The 18,300-nt window shown below is 42.1% G+C and overlaps 1 protein-coding gene across 1 annotated transcript in view; it reads left to right on the top strand.

The window, feature by feature from the left end:
• Positions 1 to 18,003, top strand: part of nrip2 (nuclear receptor interacting protein 2) — a 37,365-nt gene extending 19,362 nt beyond the window's left edge. Inside the window, exons 2-6 of the mRNA XM_074698720.1 lie at positions 4,116 to 4,421; positions 11,085 to 11,167; positions 11,658 to 11,764; positions 14,857 to 14,909; positions 16,982 to 18,003. Of these exons, the coding sequence (XP_074554821.1) occupies positions 4,116 to 4,421; positions 11,085 to 11,167; positions 11,658 to 11,764; positions 14,857 to 14,909; positions 16,982 to 17,098 (666 nt within the window). The 3' untranslated portion in view covers positions 17,099 to 18,003. The remainder of the gene's footprint in view (positions 1 to 4,115; positions 4,422 to 11,084; positions 11,168 to 11,657; positions 11,765 to 14,856; positions 14,910 to 16,981) is intronic.
• Positions 18,004 to 18,300: the final 297 nt, after the last annotated feature.

The raw sequence follows: 18,300 nt of genomic DNA, 5'->3' as shown, positions 1-18,300 counted from the left end.
TGAGGAATAATTCAACCCAAACTGAATCAGCGGCTCTTTCTTTCAGAATCAGGCTGTAGACGAGTTATTTTAAGCTTTTTTACTTCTCTTATCTTCAGAGTTTCAGCACAAAGAGAAGTTTTTGAGGCTTTCAGGTGTTTGAAGACTACAAAGCAGCTTCTTTTGACGTTCTCACAGTCCAAGACCAGATTTACTGATCTGCTTTGGACTATTTTAAGCTCAAGATGCTAATTTGAGATGAGAAACGGTCCAGATCCTGTAAACGTAAAGGTTTTTCATCACTGTACATTCATGTGTTTGTACGTTTTGTGCACATTTGCAGCTTGACTTGTTTGCAGATAAGTGCTGCAAACATAGCGCTCCAACACCTCAAAAGCAGAGCTCAGGCTTTGTGTTTTATTAATGCAGCGTCTGCGCCGGCGTTTGGTGACCTGCTCTTTTCAAAGCGTGCTGTCTGACGGTCCGTACCCCGACTCTGCTCCACCACAATGTGATTACAGAGAAACAGAAAGCTTCAAATATGATTTTCCTTCTTTAAATGATCCAGAAAGAACAGCCTGTCTCTGACCACATGCTGTTAGAAACGTGTCGTTAAAGATTCACAGAGCGGTGTTTCTTCTCAGAGAAGCTCCTCTGTAGTCTGAATGACTCTCTCTGTATGCACAGACTCAGGAAGTTAAAGAGCTTTAATCTGCTGGGAGACCTCAGGTGACTCAGAGAAAGTGTCCACAGAAAGAGGAAGAAGAAACTGTTGACAGAGGTGACCTGCGAGCGCCGTCTTATCCTCCGATCGTCTGTCATGAGATGGTAATGTGACCTTTGTTTCAAGTGATGTGGAGGCTTTTTCATGTCAGCGAGCAGGAGTTAGCCGTCTACACGTCTGTGTTGTTCTGTGTTTGGAGGACAGGTGGAGGATGGGAAATGTTACGGTGAACTCTGTGTCTGAATCTGCAGAATCACGCAGGTATGATCGACTCTGATCCGCTGAGATAACCTGATGTCCGGTGACAAGAAATATCCGTAATCCTTCCTGATGGTCAGAGGCTTCACAGCACACCTCTTCAGGAGTAGAAGTGAAAAGAAAAAAGGCACATACAGTGTGTTCCAGCCACTGAAGAGGGCTCTAAAATCCCTGTGTTTTTGAAGGCACTGTTGCGTGTATTTTTGCCTACCACACGGGCAATAAAGCACGTGTTTATGACTCCTGAGGAGGCACTTTAATGTGCGTTTTTCCACCAAAGAAAGCAGTTGTATTTTGCCAAGCAGGAGGGAACTTAAGCACACATTTTGACCTCCACAGAGATCACATTAGCGTGCTTTTTCTGCCACCAAAAAAGGAACTTGAGCATTGTTTCTGACAACCAAAGAAGCAGTTTATCACATTGTAACCACACAAGATGGAAGTCTAGCGTGCGTTTTAGCTCCCTTAGAGGGCACTTCAGAGCCACCTAGGAGAAAAACTTATCTGTAATTATAATAATACATTTTATTCATAAAGCCCTTTTCATCCAAAGAACTCAAAGTCCCACAATTTCATGAAAAAAGATAACAAGAAATTAGAAAAGATAAAAAACAAAATAATCACAAAGAGGGCATATTTACTTCCAAACTGTGCAGTTTAAAACGCAATTAAGTGCCTTAAAAGAGTGAACTTAAGTAAGCCCTAAGCGCCTAAAAAGAGGGAACTTTAGTGTGAGCTTAAGTACCTCCAAAAAGGAAACTATTCTGAGCACTTAAGTGCCTTAAAAATAGGAACTTAAGCGGTCACTTAAGTGCCTTAAAAGAGGGAACTTTAGCATGAACTTAAGTGCCTTAAAAATGGGGAACTTAAGCATTGACTTATGTGCGTTAAAAATGGGAACCTAAGCATGCACTTAGGTGCCTAAAATGAGGGACTTTTAGCTTACCATTAAGTACCTTGAAAATAGGAACTTAAGCATGAACTTAAGTGCCTTAAAATGGGAACTAGCATGCATTTAAGTGCCTTCAAAATAGGAACTTAAGCATTAACTTAAGTGCCTCAAAAAATAGGAACATTGGCATGAACTTAAACGCCTTACATTGGGAACTTTAGCATGCATTTAAATGCTTTCAAAAAGGGAACTTTCGTGTGCACTTAAGTACCTTAAAAAAGAGAACTTTAGCGTGGACTTGAGTGCCTTAAAAAAGAGAACATTAGCGTGGACTTAAGTGCCTTAAAAAAGAGAACATTAGCGTGGACTTAAGTGCCTTAAAAATAGGAACTTTAGCATGCCCTTAAATGCTTTCAAAAAGGGAACTTACGTGTGCACTTAAGTGCCTTAAAAAATAGAATGTTAGCGTGGACTTAAGTGCCTTAAAAAATAGAATGTTAGCGTGGACTTAAGTGCCTTAAAAAATAGAATGTTAGCGTGGACTTAAGTGCCTTAAAAAAGAGAACTTTAGCATGCACTTAAGTGCCTTCAAAGAGGGAACTTTTGAGCACTTATCGTTTTCAAATTGGCGCTTAAGAGCACATTTTTGCCTCTAAACAATGCACTTGAGCACACACTTAAGTTCCTCCAGAGAGGGCACCTTAGCACACATTTTTGCCTGGCCTGACAGCAATTTAGGAGGTGTTTTTTCCCTCTAAGAGAGCTGTTTTTCATGGTGCATCTATCCAAGACAGCAAATTTATGATGCACTGCCTCCCAAGAGGACTCTTTGGTGCTTGAGTTTTACCAACAACCGGTCGGTCCATTCTCCTCTGACCTCTGCCAGCAACAAGGAACCAGGGAACTGCTGCTCTCTGGGTATTTTCTCTTCTTGGAGCCATTCTCTGTGAACTTAAGAGATGGTTATGGGAGAAAATCTCAGCAGATCAGCAGTTAAATCACCTTTTTTCTCCATTCTGGTGCTCAGTTTGAACTTAAGAAGCTCGTCTTCACCCTGTCTTTATGTCTAAATGCACAGCTCCATCAGTTATGGGACTGGCTGATAGATATCTGGATAATAAAGTGGTCAGTGAGCTCATGGTGGTATGAGGCTGCCTGCAGGTCCCTGCTTCATACTTTAACTCATGCACTCTCTCCTGAATGCATAAATCTGTTTTACAAACTCCTTTACAAATAAACTTTATTCTTGGCTCCAAGTCTGTCTACTCTCACATCCAAGGCCAGCGCTCAGTTTGATTAAAGGTGTTGAATTAGCCATCTGCATGCAGTTAAAGGAGAGAAAACAGTCTGTGAGGGTTTGAAATTATTCATTTAAACCACCATCTACTTTTATTCATGCAAACCAACGAGGTGTTTCTCAGGCGGAGCTGGTGTTGGTGTTTTCTGCAGACTCTGATGAGTCCCATCAGGTCGTCTGCCGTCTGAACAACAGATTCATTCAGCTAATATCATTTAAAACTGGAAACGCAGAGATTAGGTAATCTAATCAGACTGTAATGAGGAGTAAACACATCCTCTCTAGTGCTGAAGTGATGTTTTTGTGTTACAGAGCCTTCTGTGTCTGCGGACATGCATGAGTAGATTTAACTCAGTCTCTCTGGAGCGATGCCGACATGTTTCTGTGCCGACACAATGACCCACAAGTTTTCCCTCCAGATTAGAAGTTTCCCTGCGTCACAGTCCGTCTCTGACGTCCTCTGTCAGATAATACTACTGTAAATATTTATCTTTACACCACACTGACAGACATAGATCAGCAGGCGTCGTCTGATAAACTGACTTTACTCCAGAGCTGAAGATGTTTCACACTTTTCTCCTCCATTGATCCTGTTTGTTGGTCTCAGGACTGAAGTTTCTGCACACTGAAAAGAAGTAATGACTAAGTGGTGTAGGTGCAGGTTGTAGACTTTGCTGAGTTAACGTTTTGGAAAAAGAGGGAAATTTATGAATCAATACTCTAGTGCGGCATCTAGAGTCATTGTTTGCAAGAGTTATTTGACGTCCACTTTTAAAACAAATTGAAGCTCAGGAGCAATGAGACCCAGTGGAAAACGATACAAGTGTTAGCAGCTTTTAAACTCGAATCGTTTGAGCTTTATGTGTTGAAATGTAAAAAGAACAAACAACCCTGATAAAATCAGACACAGCATAGATCCAACCAGATCTGAACCTGACATCAATCTCTGTTTCCTCCACCTGCAGCAACCTCACAGCATCGTCCAGCGCCGCCTGCTGGAGGGAAACATCACACGGCTCCGAGGCGAGGCCAGAGACCCCACCAGCAGAGTCCGCTCCCCGCTGGCCGACAACAAGGACGGGCCCGCCGACGCCGAGGAGAGGAGCGAGAGCACGGCAGACGACTCCACAGAGGAGCGGGAGTCTCTGGAAGAAAGCGAGAGGAGCCTACGATCGGACGAGGAGGACGACAGCAGCGAGGCCGGCGCCAGACCGAAGAGCGAGGGCACGGAGAGCTCCGCCCCCCTCACGGCTCTGCTCGTTCAGTGCAAGGTACGACACTCTGTCAGCACAAAGTCTGCCCTGGCTCATATCCAACAACACAACACTGGGCTGTGCACAAAAAGACGAACAGACACAAAGACAGCGCCACGCTCCTCCTGTGACTCACCACTTCAAGCCCACTCTTCATCCTTTTTACTTTCAAACACATTAGAGCAGGACTCAGCAGCCGTCTGCTCCGATAAGGACCACAGAGATCTGAGTCACAGCGGCTGGAAGTTCACTCTGGGTATCAGGTCCACACGGGTCTTTAAAGTAGGTAACAAGAGCAGGAGGAGCAGACAAACTGAGAGGGTCTAAGGACGAGGATAAATTAGTGTTTTCATGTGCACCGAGAGGTTCACTCTGCTTAATGTGCACGGTCTTCGCTTTGGCACCGATGCTCTGGGAGTTTCAGGTCAAGCTTGAGTTTCTGCTTTTATCCAAAGCAGATCAAATAAAGTGAAGGTGTTTGAAACCGTTTGTCTTCATGATTGAGTCACAGTGTCTCTGTCCTATTGCTTAGGGCACAGGTACGTTGGTGCGTCACTTGCCAAGGTAGCGGATGTGTTTGATCCCAGTGTAACTGCAATTGTATCGTTTCTTTCTTTCTTTCGTTCACTGAATGGGAACTGATGGACGCTGTGTTCACTTTGCACGGTGCTAAACGACAGTACAACGCATCAGCCAAGCCTCTCCTGGGAGTCAAAACACATCGGCAGCTTCAGTACTGGACTAAGCTTCTACATTGTCAAAAACCATGGGCCCCTCAAGGGTCAAACACCTCCCTTACCTTGACAAGTGACGTACCTTTACACTTGTGCCCTAAGCAACAGGACAGAGACTCAGAGCACAATAACAAATATGGCTTGACCCAACAACAGGAACATGGCTCTTATTCCATTCTTTCTTGCGTTCATGGGGGAAAGTACCCAACGCCAAACAGCGGCTGGTCCAAGAGAAGAGTTGCAACCCTTCTCAAGGACATCTTGTGCCTGTCTCAGTACATCTTAACCAGGAGATGTCAAACCCGTGCCATGGAGGGCCAAGAGACTGCAGGTTTTCTTTCCAACCAAAAACTTCACCAGCTGGTTTCACTGATTAGTCCCTGCTCTCTGCTTGAAGGTGAGGTAATCAGTGGAATCAGCTGGTGGAGTTTTTGGTTGGAAAGAAAACCTGCAGCCTCTTGGCCCTCCATGGCACGGGTTTGAGATCCACATCATTTTATGTTTTACACTACGTCGAGTCATGTCTCATTTAGAGGTAAGGAAACACCAAAACATAAAGCTAAAAAACGAATAAACAAACATGACTTTTGTTCGTACTCGCAACTGTCATGCTAGCATTATCCACTTTTACCTGCGACACGATATCACAATATCACTTTTCTTGCTCTGTTTAGTCAGAGGAGCAGTTACCAGTAATCAGGGTATGGGTAGTTTCTCTGCCGTTCTTCTGCTGAGTGCCAACCTGTTCACCGCTAAACTTCGGGAACACGCGTTGAGTCAGAGGCAGTGCGCCAATGAAATGTACACACAGGAGGAGGGCGAAACGGCAGGACGGGATTTGATTGGTTTAACAGATTGGATCCTAATCGATGTGATTGGGTGGTGTTTCCCTGTTTTTCTCCTGCTGTTGATAGCGGATATTATTCACTCTCAGTTATGAACACATCATGTATTGCTGCCATCGGGACATATAGATCATTTTAACCAGTATAACAAAAAGTGTATCTAAATCAAACTACCAATTATACCTTTAAGGCCTATTGACCACGAATGCCTAATGATTTATTTGCACTTTGCTGCAAACAAGGGCAAGTCTCGCACTACATTTGGCTAATTTGGCAGGACCTCCAGACAGCAGGAGTCACGGTTCCCTGGATTCCCACCCCGATGATGACCCTCTCCTGGTTCATGTTGGGCTGTAAAACCTCAAACTTGTTGACTCCTCATCTGGCGCTGCTCATTATGTCAGTTATTTGTTGTAGCTACAATAAATACCCTCTGGTTTGGACCATAGACTGTAAAAAAAGGACGTCCGCTTGCTCAGCTCAAAGTGAGGTCTCCACAAAAACTGCTCCCCCTGGTGGCTGGCTGCAGTATAGGTTAAAAAAATCCATCTCCCCAGTCATTCCAGATGGGCTGTGGTCAAACTTTAAAAAATTAATACTCCTCATAGATGTTTAACGATGATTGACAGCTGACGTTCTCGTGTATCTTTTCAGGGATTGTAAAATATGTCGGGTAGAGGTAGAGTCAGGAGGTGATTAGACTCTCAAAAGAAAAAAATATATATATTTTTGTCACCCAGCTCCACTCAGCTTCCCCCAGAATCCCTCAAAGTCTCAACTGCACAGACTAATAAATGGTGGAGCTACGCTGTCCAGTCTACAGTCTATGGTTTGGATGTGGTTTGTCTTAAGGTGGTTTCCGTGCATGACTTCCTGTCTGGCTTAATCTGCTTTCTGTAAACTGATGTGTCCAGCGTCTGGTGAAAAAAGGAGGATTGCACATCTGATCTGAAGGGCTTTGACTTGCTGGAGCTGGGACTCAGATTAGGACTGTAGACACATCTGGTCCTGCATGTATTTTGGCTGTAAGGGAACAATTTTTCCACACTTTGCCGTCTGAAAGCCTGTTTTTGGGGGCACTGATATTACTTAGCAGCAAGGTTGCGTGTCCCATGAGGTTGGCCTGAGTGTTTTAATTCAACCTGAGGCCTCTTTCTCACAGGTTGCACTCCTCGCTGTCCTAAAGGCAGAAAAATAACTCAAAAAAGGAGAGCTAAACTTCGAAATGGAATCGTGAAGTTCCTCCAGAAGAAAAACACCCAGAAAGTACAGAAAAGTACGAATCGCCTCGGGGACTCCGAGACACTGGAGGGTCTGTTCCCAGAAGTTTTAGAGCCACAAAGTTTCTGGAAAAGAAGAAGAAGAGCGGTCTCTGCCTGACAACAATCCTGCTCATTAGAAGCTTTCAGATGGAGACAAGTCAAGGCCATTAAAGTCAGAGAGTCTCTGATGTTTCTTTACTCTTCAGACCGAGTTTATCTTCAGTAAAAGGAATAAATAAGTTTAATGGTCTGCACCGTGGAGCTGAAAGGAGACGATTTTCAGCCTTTAATTGGAGAAACCTGCAGCCAAAATCAATACAGCGATCAGCGATCAGCTCCCCGCGGTGTCAGAGGAGTTTAAAATAAGTCCACTTCAGACTTTTCTGGTAAAGTCAGCGTTTCCCCCCGTTACTCATTCTGCTCTGGTTTTATCATCAACTTATTAAATTCAAAGTGTTCCTCGGTTACTCATTGGGTTCGGTCTATTTTTAAACTTCAGGGAAAGAGATGGAGGGAGGGTTTCTGCAGCGCTGGGACTGAGACAAAAGAGCAGGTTTGTTGGCTTGCTGATAAGCCGATGTGCCTGTGAGGACAAAGAGGGCTCGGCTCGGTCTGTACGGAGTGTGAGGGATCAAAACAAGGCTCATGGAAACTGAACGTGGTGTTTTTCCAAAGGGGAAACGTCCTAAAGTCAGGAGGAGACATCGATTCATGACGTGCATGAGAAAGAAACAGACAGGAACCAGGAGGAGTGAACGCAGATTTCTAATCACTCTGCACTCGAGTGAAGAAACACATTGTTATTCAGATGTTCCTCTGATCCACAACCCTCCCTCTGTGTCTCCTTTCTTCTCTTAGTATTCAGCGTCTTTCCCGCGCTCTGTCTGCAGGACTGTAACCTTGTTCCATAAATATGTAAACCAGGAAATCAGGAGCACAACAAGAGGATTAATTTACATTCAGAGGAGGAAAAGATCATTTCAACATGCACTGATTCAAACTCAGGAGGGAGGAGCTGCCAGGTTGCTTATCTCACACATGCAGAGCCACCATATGCCCAGTATACATCCACATGATTTGATTTCCCTCCAACTGAAGTATCCCCACGATGATGAGCAGGAGCAGCTTCCCATAAACCACACACATCCCTCTGTGTTTCATGATCCACGTCTCTGACTGTGACACGCTCGGCCCTGCAGGCGACACGCTGGAGTGTGTGATGCAGACGAGGAGCAACGTCACAGGAAATTGGGACAAGCTGCTTTTCAGCACGGCTACAGTAAAAACTCCAGCGTGAACGAGGAGAAGATCAAGAAGATCATTTTAGAGGCGTTTGCTTTGATTTTCTCTGTTGGCTGCAGGAGCGTTTTATTCTTGGGTTTTCCACGGGCGACAGCTCTGGTGGTCATTCCTGCGGTCAGCGTGTCGATTGCACGCTCCATCAAAACTTGCGTCATCTGTGGCGTCAACAAAAGTGTTGCAGTTGTATTTTTGTTCAGTATATTATCTTTACCAGCGCAGAGTTGCAAAAAAAGCTAATGTTTTGTGTACAGTTTCTTTTGAACATGCTAAAAAAAATGTCAGCTCATCCTTTGTTTGAGTCACATTTGTTTATCTTATGATCTAATTTTTACATAAAATCCTTTTTCACTTGCAAATACAGTCTTTGCCAAGAAATTAGGGGAATATCTGTTTTGCATCTAAATGCTACATTCAACGCTAATTGCTTTAGCTAAATCAGAGATATTAGCATTTTAAAGAGTAGAAACGGACAGAAGTTGGACCATGTGATAAGCATTGTTTTTCTGTCCATTTGTTTTTAAAAAAAGTCTTCAACCTCCTTTTTATTCCTTGGCTTTTACCCAGCTCGAGACCCTGCTCCTTTTTAGTGTTTTATGGTTTGTTTTTAGTTTTTAATAATTGTTTTTGCTGCTCTCAAATTGTTTAAGAACAATAGAAACATTTTTTTTCAGTATCTGCACCTTTGTTTTATTGATTTATTTGTTTTATTATTTATTTATTCATATACAGCACTTTGTTTCAGCTGTGGTTGTTTTTTAAGTCCTTAATACACAAAGTTTGCTTGAGTTGAGTTGTAGCAAATAAACCATATTTACCGTATTTTCTGGACTATAAGTCCCAGTTTTTTTCATAGTTTGTCTGGTCCTGCAACTTATAGTCAGGTGTGACTAATACATCACAAATTGCTGAGTGGGGAGGAGATTTTCCACGCTGGACATGAACACAGTATTGCAAGGTTATATACTGAAGAATAAATATGTTAAGTTAAAACAAATGGATATTTTTTACCACATATACACAAATAGCACTGGAAAATTGGTACCGTTGAGTACCGTTACGATTGCCAGGTACCAGGCATCGGTACTGTATCGCTTCAAATGTGAAAGGCACCAATCCCTGTTCCTAATATACACATAAAGATGTAAAAAGTTCTCTCTGGAAACGCTGTAAAAAAACCAAATCATTCTAAATAAATGTGACTTACAGTCCAGTGCGACTTGTTTTTTTACATGAAATACAGAAATGAGACTAGAGGTAGACCGATATATCGGGCCGATATTTGGACATTTGTCTCTATCGGCCATCGGCCGTATTTTCTTTTAAAAAGCCGATTTTTGATCCGTTGTATAAAATGACGCAATTTTTGATCAGGCACAAAAAAGATGAGCACCTCAAACTTGTGGAACCACTTGGATACATTACATACTTTTGTTCAAATTATATTAATAAGTTTAAATTTCTTTTTTGACATTTTAAGAAGAGTGTGAATGTTTACTACTGCTTGTTACATTGTGTGTTTACTCAGACAAAATATTTCATTGTTTTGAAAGCTGAATAAATGTTCAGAGGACTGGACACGACTTGTTGTAATAGATTTCTTTTAGTTGCTCAGAAATTGCTGCGTTTCACAAAAATGTGATAAATATATATTTATTTAACAATCGGCCTGAATATCAAATTGGAAAAATCGGCATATCGGCATCGGCTGCCCAAATTTGGAGAGCATCGGCATCGGCCCCCAAAAAACCCATATCGGTCGACCTCTAAATGAGACTGTGACTTCCTCTCTCACTGGGCACTTAGCCTCCAGTAAGTTTTAACGTTATGCTGACGACAGCTGCTGTTGCTAAAATATCTTCTGTAGGAGTCACATGAGAGAGGCTAACTGTAGATTTAGTGGTCAGAAAGTCAAAACAACAGGCTGAGTTATAGAAGAGTCAATATTTATCAATAAGAACCACACTGTCTCTTGGGTAAAGTTGCTGAATATGATTTTTCTTAGGTTGAGTAATGAGTAACGTGCACACGTATGACTCACTGGGTTAATATTTTGTGCCCTGAGGAAATAATTCAGTCAGGAAAATCAAAGTGCACCAACCAAACGAAGGAATCAGCGTCTTTTTTGGATGAAAGCAGCAGAATGAAGGACACAGATCAGCTAAAACTCGCTGGTGTTCATGTGTAACGATGCACAGACAGTTCCCGTTGGGTTGCCCTGAGCTCGATTATTAACCGTTGTGATGTGACGGGAACAAAGCAAAGAGAGAAAACAACATCTGGCTCCAAAAACCACTGATTTGTTCTGTTTGTGCAGAAGTTGATTAGCCGTCAGCTCAGAGTTAATTTGGCAGCCTGGCAGCTCGGCGTGTGAGCTGAACAGATCTGTCCGGGAGAGGAGAGATCAGCGGTTTGCAAAGGCTCCCCAGAGATGTGTTAATATACTGTTATGACTGGCTGTTTCCTCCCTCGCGGGGGGTGCCAGAGCCAAGTGGAAAAACACACTGTGACATCAAAATCTCCTCTCTGTCCTCCCCACAGTGCTGCGAGACCGAAGTCAAGGCATCCATCAACACCGGCAGCCAACATAACCACATCTCCACCTCCTGCTGCCAGAGGCTGGGGTAAGACACACAGCCACCACACTTTCATTTAGAAAAATCAGACGAATCAAAGCAAACGCTGATAAAAATAAGAGTCAAAGTGGAACAAAGGAGTCCTAAAATAAACGGAGAGGAAGGGAAAGTAGGGAGGGATTAGTGGCTTAAAATACGATCTTTAAAGTGAGACTAGCAGGTTTTTCTACATCATTAGACGAGTTGCATTAGCCGAAATCTTAAAGAAAGATATTAAAACACTAAATTAGAGATCAGAAGCTTTAACCTCTGGATCAGACGTGACATTTGTTCAGTTTGACCTCGAAAACCTCACAGTAAAACCTGCAGCTGTGTTCCTGTTTGACTGATTCGACATCTAATAAAACCGTCGCTGAAATAAATCTCAGCGATGCGTCATCTGGAAATGTTTTCCCAGGGAGATTGCGGTGATATTATTGAATAAAGTTTTTTTATGAGCACTGAAGATATTATTTTATGCGTCTGTGTTTCTTATTAGATTGGTGCCCAGCCAGGACAGCTCGCCGTGCGGTGTGAGCGGCTCGGTGACAGATCTGCAGCTGCAGCTGGGTGGACAGAGAGTCCGGTGTTCGGCTTATGTCAAAGGTAAGACCATCGAGTGTTACACAGCAGCAGCAGCAGCAGCAGGAGGAAGCAGGAGCTAAAATAAAACTCGAGGAGTGGATTTAAGTGTTTGGACACCAGGAGGAGGAAGGAGAAGACGATGCAACACAAATGTGTCCGAATATGTCAGTCAACGTCATTTCAAAGACTGTTACAGGATTTATCCAAGCAGAAAGCAGCCCTAATGCTAATCCAGATATTGTTTGCATGACGTTTCATCCGAAAAAGCAAAAAATGAAGTGAAAACAAAAACAATGAGGGACTGAAAATGCTGTAGTAAGCATGCCAGGCCTGTAGATGGCGATGTAACTGTGGCGACACACCCCGTGTGACCACTACTGTTCCTCCCCAAACTGAAAGGAGTCAAACAAGCTGCGAATAAACAAAACAGAAGATGATAGCTTAAGTTGAAAGGCAGCCTGCAACTGTTACTGCTGTTGGCGTCCAGCGGAGTGTGACGTCAGCGATAATTCCCCTCTTGAGGTCGTTTTCAAAAGTTTCCGTTTTAGGCCAGAAAAGTGCAATTTGTGTGTAAATAAGGGATTGAAACGCATCAATACCTTCTGGTTCCATCTGAAAACTGTTGTTGTGTAAACGCCACCCCTCCAGTCAAAGTATAGTTTATTTTTACTTATTTTATTTAACCAGGTTGGTCCCATTGAGATTAAAAACCCTCTTTTTCAAGAAAGACCTGGTCAAGACAGGCAGCAGCAAAAACACAAAGTTACAGACAGGAAACACAAAAAGAGACAAAGTACAGTCGATAAAACACAAGATAATGGATTAAAATCATGTTCAAGGAAACAATTGTTTAAACAACTGAGCGAAAACACTGGCATCTTAAAGAGCCAGCCTCCATGTTTTTCATTTTAGATTTAAAAACATTCAAAGACCCCAGCTCCTTGAGCTTGAGGTCATTTTGCAGCTGGTTCCAAAATGAGGGTGCAGAGTACACAAAAGCCACTTTCCCAATTTCTGTCCGAGCGTTTGGGACAGAGAGCATAATGGTGTCCTGTGAACGCAGAGAGTACTGTCCGGTATTTTCCTGCGTGATAAAACACATAGATCTGAAGAACTGCCTTCAAGAATAATAAATAGTTTGTCGGCATGTGTAAATAAAACTGCCAGGGAACTCCCTGGTTTGTGACTCCAGTTGAGTGGACAGTGTGGCTTCAACCTTCATCGTTGTACGGTTTTGAAGCCAAAATTCCCCCGTCACAGGCGCCGCCATTGGCAGCCAGAGTCTGCGCAATAGAGGCTATGAGGGAATCTGAATGAAGCCAGGTGACAAAAATAATATGTATATTTTTCTTTCGAGAGTGTAATCACTTCCTGACTCTACCTCCCCACATATTTTACAATCCCCCCAAAAAATACACAAGAACGTCAGCTGTTAATCACCGTTAAACATGACGTAAAGCGTAGTTTTTAACCTCTAATAACTAATGAAAACAAAACTTTTCGCAAAAAAATTTGAATACAAGACATCCAATTAACGTTTGACTACAGCCCATCTGGAATGACTGGGGAGATGGATTTTTTTTTACCCTCACTGCAGCCAGCCACCAGGGGGAGTAGTTTTTGTGGCGACTTCACTTCAAGCCAAGCGGCAACCAACCTCCGGTCTATGAATATGAGACAATGCAGAAGTGCTAAAATCTGCTGTTTCTCGAGTGTTCGCTTGAGGCTGGCTCAGGAAGTACTGGAAGTCACAAACACACCAGGCCAAAAAAAGCCGTTTTCAAAGCAGAAATTAACCTATTTACAGCCTGGTTCAAAAAAACGTTTCACACACTGTAGGGGGGATGAATTTTTTTCTAACTCGTCAGTTCAGAGGATATTAAGATCGCGAGCTCGCCCAATCAGAGGCACAGCTCTGGTCACGTGACCGACAGGGGCCCTATAGCTGTATGCAAAGCCCTTGTCACTACCAATATTGCTGCGATAGCCGATCTGCTTCACTTTCCGTTTCAGAAACAGACAGGTGACATCGGGGAGACAACGTCCATGTTTTATACAGTCTATGCTTCAAGCCAAGCAAGATGACAGCCATTTTTTTTTTTTCGGCCTATAGATGCTTTTCCAAAGGCATTCGTCAACTCTGGTCGCTGTTTGACTCTTGGGTCAAAGCGTAGCTTAAACCGTGGAGCACGCACAAAACACTCAAGTTAAGGGATGGTTGGATGGTTTACACGCAAAAAGAAAAACAGATTCTTAACTTCACTTTCTACATTAGCTTGTCAATTTAATTTTGGGAACTTAGATTCAGCAGGATTCAAGTCCAACTAGCATGCTTAAAAAGTCCAGCTTTGCAGTTAAAGCATGCGCCCCATGTACACAGACGTTGTCCAAGCTGCAGAAGTCACCAGGTCAACTTCTGGCTGCAATCATAAGTCCAGTTTTAGTCTGACTAACGCAACAAGTTCATTCATAACATCATGTAAAATGGATTTCACAGCCAGTACAAAGCAACAGACTGCAGGTATTAGCTTTGTGCTAACACTGGCAGCCTGTGGTGACAAAATCAGCTTACTGTCTCCTCTAAAGCTCATTAATTAACACATTAAACGTCACATCTCCACCTCAACCTTCATCGGATTAAAATCAAAGCTGTCAGGTGATAATTAACGAGCTTTAGAGGAAGAGGTGCGTAGATTTTGGCTGCTGTTACCCTCTTTTCTCTTGACTGTGTGTTAAACTTATCCCACCAAGTCTCATAATTATAATATTTAGATGACAGACTGGTTGATTTGTCCTCTCTGGGGCACAAAATGAAACACAAATTATCTTATTATGCTGCTCTGTTTCAGAGTTATCCTGACCCGTCTTTTGTTTCGAGGACATTTGGTCCTGACTTTGACAAAAACAAACCTTTGTGCTGCTGTTTTTCTTTGTTTCCTGAGCAAAGGTTAACAGTTTAATCTCTGAACTCTGAATTAAATCCTCACATGGTGTCAAAAATCTCTCTGCTGCCTCAGAAATCACCGTCATATATAAAAACATGTTCCCCTCATTAACTCAGAGGAATAATTTTTTTCATCCTGCGCTCTCTCCTCTCCTTATCTTTCTTCCAGAGGATGAGACGTTCGAGCTGTGCCTCGGTCTTCAGACTCTGCTGGAACTCAAAGTAAGGTCCTCATTTGCTTTGCTAATGTTTGCCGTGCCTTTTCGTGCGTGTGTTCTGCCTGAAATCGTCGCCCTGAATAAGCAGAGGCGAAGAAAGAGAAACAGAATATGGAGAAGGGAAGTAAACATTTTAGGAGAGGAGATGCTCCAAATGTGATTTTCTGAGTGTGGTGTTATCTGAGGAAGAGGTTGCTCCACAGCTTTTTGTTAGGCTGATAAAAACACAGACAGGGCAAACTGAGGACACCCTGTGAGGTGGAGTTTTATATTCACACAGACTGAAAAATACTATTAAACGCTCATAAACAGATTATCTGATAATCTGAGGGAAGTGCTCTCTTTGAAAATCTGTTTGATTTCTACGTACAATGAAATCAGGACATGAGGGGGTGAAACAAACATAAATGTGTGAAACAGACGTCACCAGACGAACAAATCAATCCTCAGAGACAGCTCTGCCCAAGTATGATCTTACCTCTTTTTATGGTGGCCGGTTGGTGGTCAGCTATGATAAATATAGCTTTAATGCTAACGTTACTGATTCATAAAGCTAAACATAAGATGTCATATATATTTTTAATAAAATAAAGAAATGCAAGTGAGGGTCACAACAAGATAAGACTCCAACAAAGCTTGAGTCATTGTAGATAAAGTTAAAAAAAAGAAAATCATTCACCTACTTTCACAACTTTTCCGTATTTGTGTGATAACTAACCTCTTAGCTTCTGCTGTGGCTGAACTTCTGTCGTGTTGTAGCTTTTGCATTTGTGTTGTAGCTTTTGAATTTGAGGGTTTTGCATTCATGTTTTTGCATTATATTCGTTTTTTTACCCTTGCATTTGTGTTGTAGCTTTTGCATTCACGTTTTTGCTCTTGCATTCGTATTGTCACTTTAACATTCATGGTTTTGCTTTTGCATTTTTGTTGTACCTGTTGCATTACTGTTTTTGCATTTATTTTTCACTCTTGCAATCACGTTGTTGCTTTTGCATTGTTTTTTTTGCCCTTGCACTCTCGTAGCCTTTGCATTTGTTTAGCTTTTGCATTCATGGTTTTGCTCTTGCAGTTTTGTTGTTGCTTTCACATTTGTGGTTTTGCTCTTTCATTTGCGTGGTAGCTTTTGCACTTTTGTTGTAGCTTTTGCATTCCTGTTTTTGCATTTGCATTCATTTTTTTTACCCTTAAGTTTGTGTCCTGGCTTTTGCATTTATGTTGTAGCTTTTGCAATCATGTTTTTGCTCTAGCATTTGTGTTGTCACTTTTTTATTCTTGGTTTTGCACTTGCATTTGTATTGCAGCTTGTGCTGTCCTACTTTTGCATTTTCATTCATTTTTTACCCTTGCATTCATGTTGTAGCTTTTGCTTATGTATGTTGAAGGTTTTGCAATCATGTTTTTGCTCTTGAATTTTTGTTGTCACTTTTACATTTGTTGTTTTGCTCATTCATTTGCATTGTAGCTTTTGCATTTCTGTTTTTGCATTAGCATCTGTTTTTCACCCTAGCATTTGTGTTGTAGCTTCTGCATTTTCGTTCTAGCTTTTGCACTTTTTTTGTAGCTCTTACATTTGTATTGTAGCTTTTGCATTAGCCTTATTTTTTTTACCCTTGCATTCGTGTTGTTGCTTTTGCATGTATGTTGTAGCTTTTGCAATCAAGTTTTTGATCTTGCATTTGTGTTGTCACTTTAACATTCCTGTTTTTTGTTCATTCATTTGCGTTGTAGCTTTTGCATTTGTGTTGTGGCTTTGGCAAATTGTTTGACACCCACCGGCCACCGTACCTTTTGTTCAAACACTTGAATCATATCTATAAATGATCTTTCACACTCAACATTAAAAGCTCGGCTCGAACCTTTAGATGATTTTTCGAGTTTCAGCTCTGTCTCGTTTTTCACTTTGAGAAAAAAAAAACCCTTTACTTTAGAGAGGACTGAAAAAGCTCATTTAGCATTGCAGATTTTCTTTTCTTATTCAAATGTTTCCTTATCTCCTGGCCCTCCAGCCTCCTCACTTCTGTCTGTTTGGATCCACTGGTTCAGCACTAATTATATTTCACTGTGTGTTCCTCCCAGTGCTGCCTGGATCTGAGCAGTCGGGTCCTGAAGCTGCAGGGCTGCGGCGAGGAGCTGCCCTTCCTGAACCCTTCGCCTGACACCCAGTGCCAACATGACACTAACAAAAACCTGTGAGCCCGACACCACGGAGGCCACCAATTTCTTTATCCTCGACCGGTGGAGCAACGAGGCGGGATGCCGTTTGTATCTGGCCTGTCTGACCACGAAGTCTCACACTGCCAGAGCACGGAGGAGCATTCGCCGCTGTTGTCCTTGAGTTTACATCATTGTGTTTGTGGAGTCGAGACATTCACTATGATTATCTCTTTTATTGAATTAGTCTTGTTATCAGAGCGGATGAAGCCGGTTATTGGCCCAGGTCTCTGTGAGTTTCATCATTCTTTATGATTATTCTGTATATTCCATATAATGAGGGTCTCTGAAGGGAAACGATCCATCTGAATTTTGTGAACATTTTGTAAATTGGCTGTAAAAATCGTTTTAAATCAAGTGAATGAAACGTGTTATTCTGAATCTTATCAGTTTAGGTGGTTTGAAGAGAAATAGTTTTATACTCTGAACAAATTTTAAGAGGTCCTTTAGGTAAACATAAAGCCACGGTCTAATAAATGAGCTTTGTAAACAGGCTGTCCACAGGGGGAAGGAGTTAGCCTGGTTCTGTCTAAAGGTAACAAAAACATCTGTGACAACTTCTGAAGCTCACAAGCAAACCATCAGTTCCTTATCTTTTAATGTTGGAGGTCTAAACTAAATGTTAGCAAAGTTTCAGGGGTTTGGGGCTCTGAGCTAGCTTGATACGAAAGCCTCAATTTGTGACATCACTAGGTGGTGAATTTCGTTAACAGAGCATAAAAACTTTTGGGGGTCTAAAATCAAGTAGCATGTTTTCACAATTTGTTGGTTTAAATAGAGAAACTTTGTAGCACGGCAGCAATAAAAGAAAATTCTGAGACGCTGGGTTCCGTCAGGAGTTCTTAAAGAGACAGTAGCCAAAATAAAGCATTCCAGACAAGCTAAAATAATTTTAAAAAAGGGTTTTCAAAGAGAGAAATCGGAGGGTCAATACTGATAGACTAAAGTTAGCTTAACAGCTACGCCCAATAGCTTTGATTATCCGTAGCTTTTAGTTCTGCTGTGTTTCTGACATCCATCTTAACCCTTTTTCAACTTTTAAAATTGATATTGCGGATAAATCTGCCATTCTTATCCATTAGCTTAACTATTTAGCTCATTAGCTTTACTATTTAGCTCATTAGCTTTACTATTTGGCTTTAAGCTAACAGCTTTAACGAGTAGCCTATGAGTTGTTTATTTTT

The sequence above is a fragment of the Halichoeres trimaculatus genome, unplaced genomic scaffold (assembly GCF_033239565.1).
Source record: "Halichoeres trimaculatus isolate MK-OKI-2021-1 unplaced genomic scaffold, fHalTri1.1 fHalTri1_scaffold_21, whole genome shotgun sequence".
NCBI lineage: Eukaryota > Metazoa > Chordata > Actinopteri > Labriformes > Labridae > Halichoeres > Halichoeres trimaculatus.
Note: the sequence above shows the minus strand (reverse complement) of the source record. Positions and strands in the feature narration are given on the sequence as shown.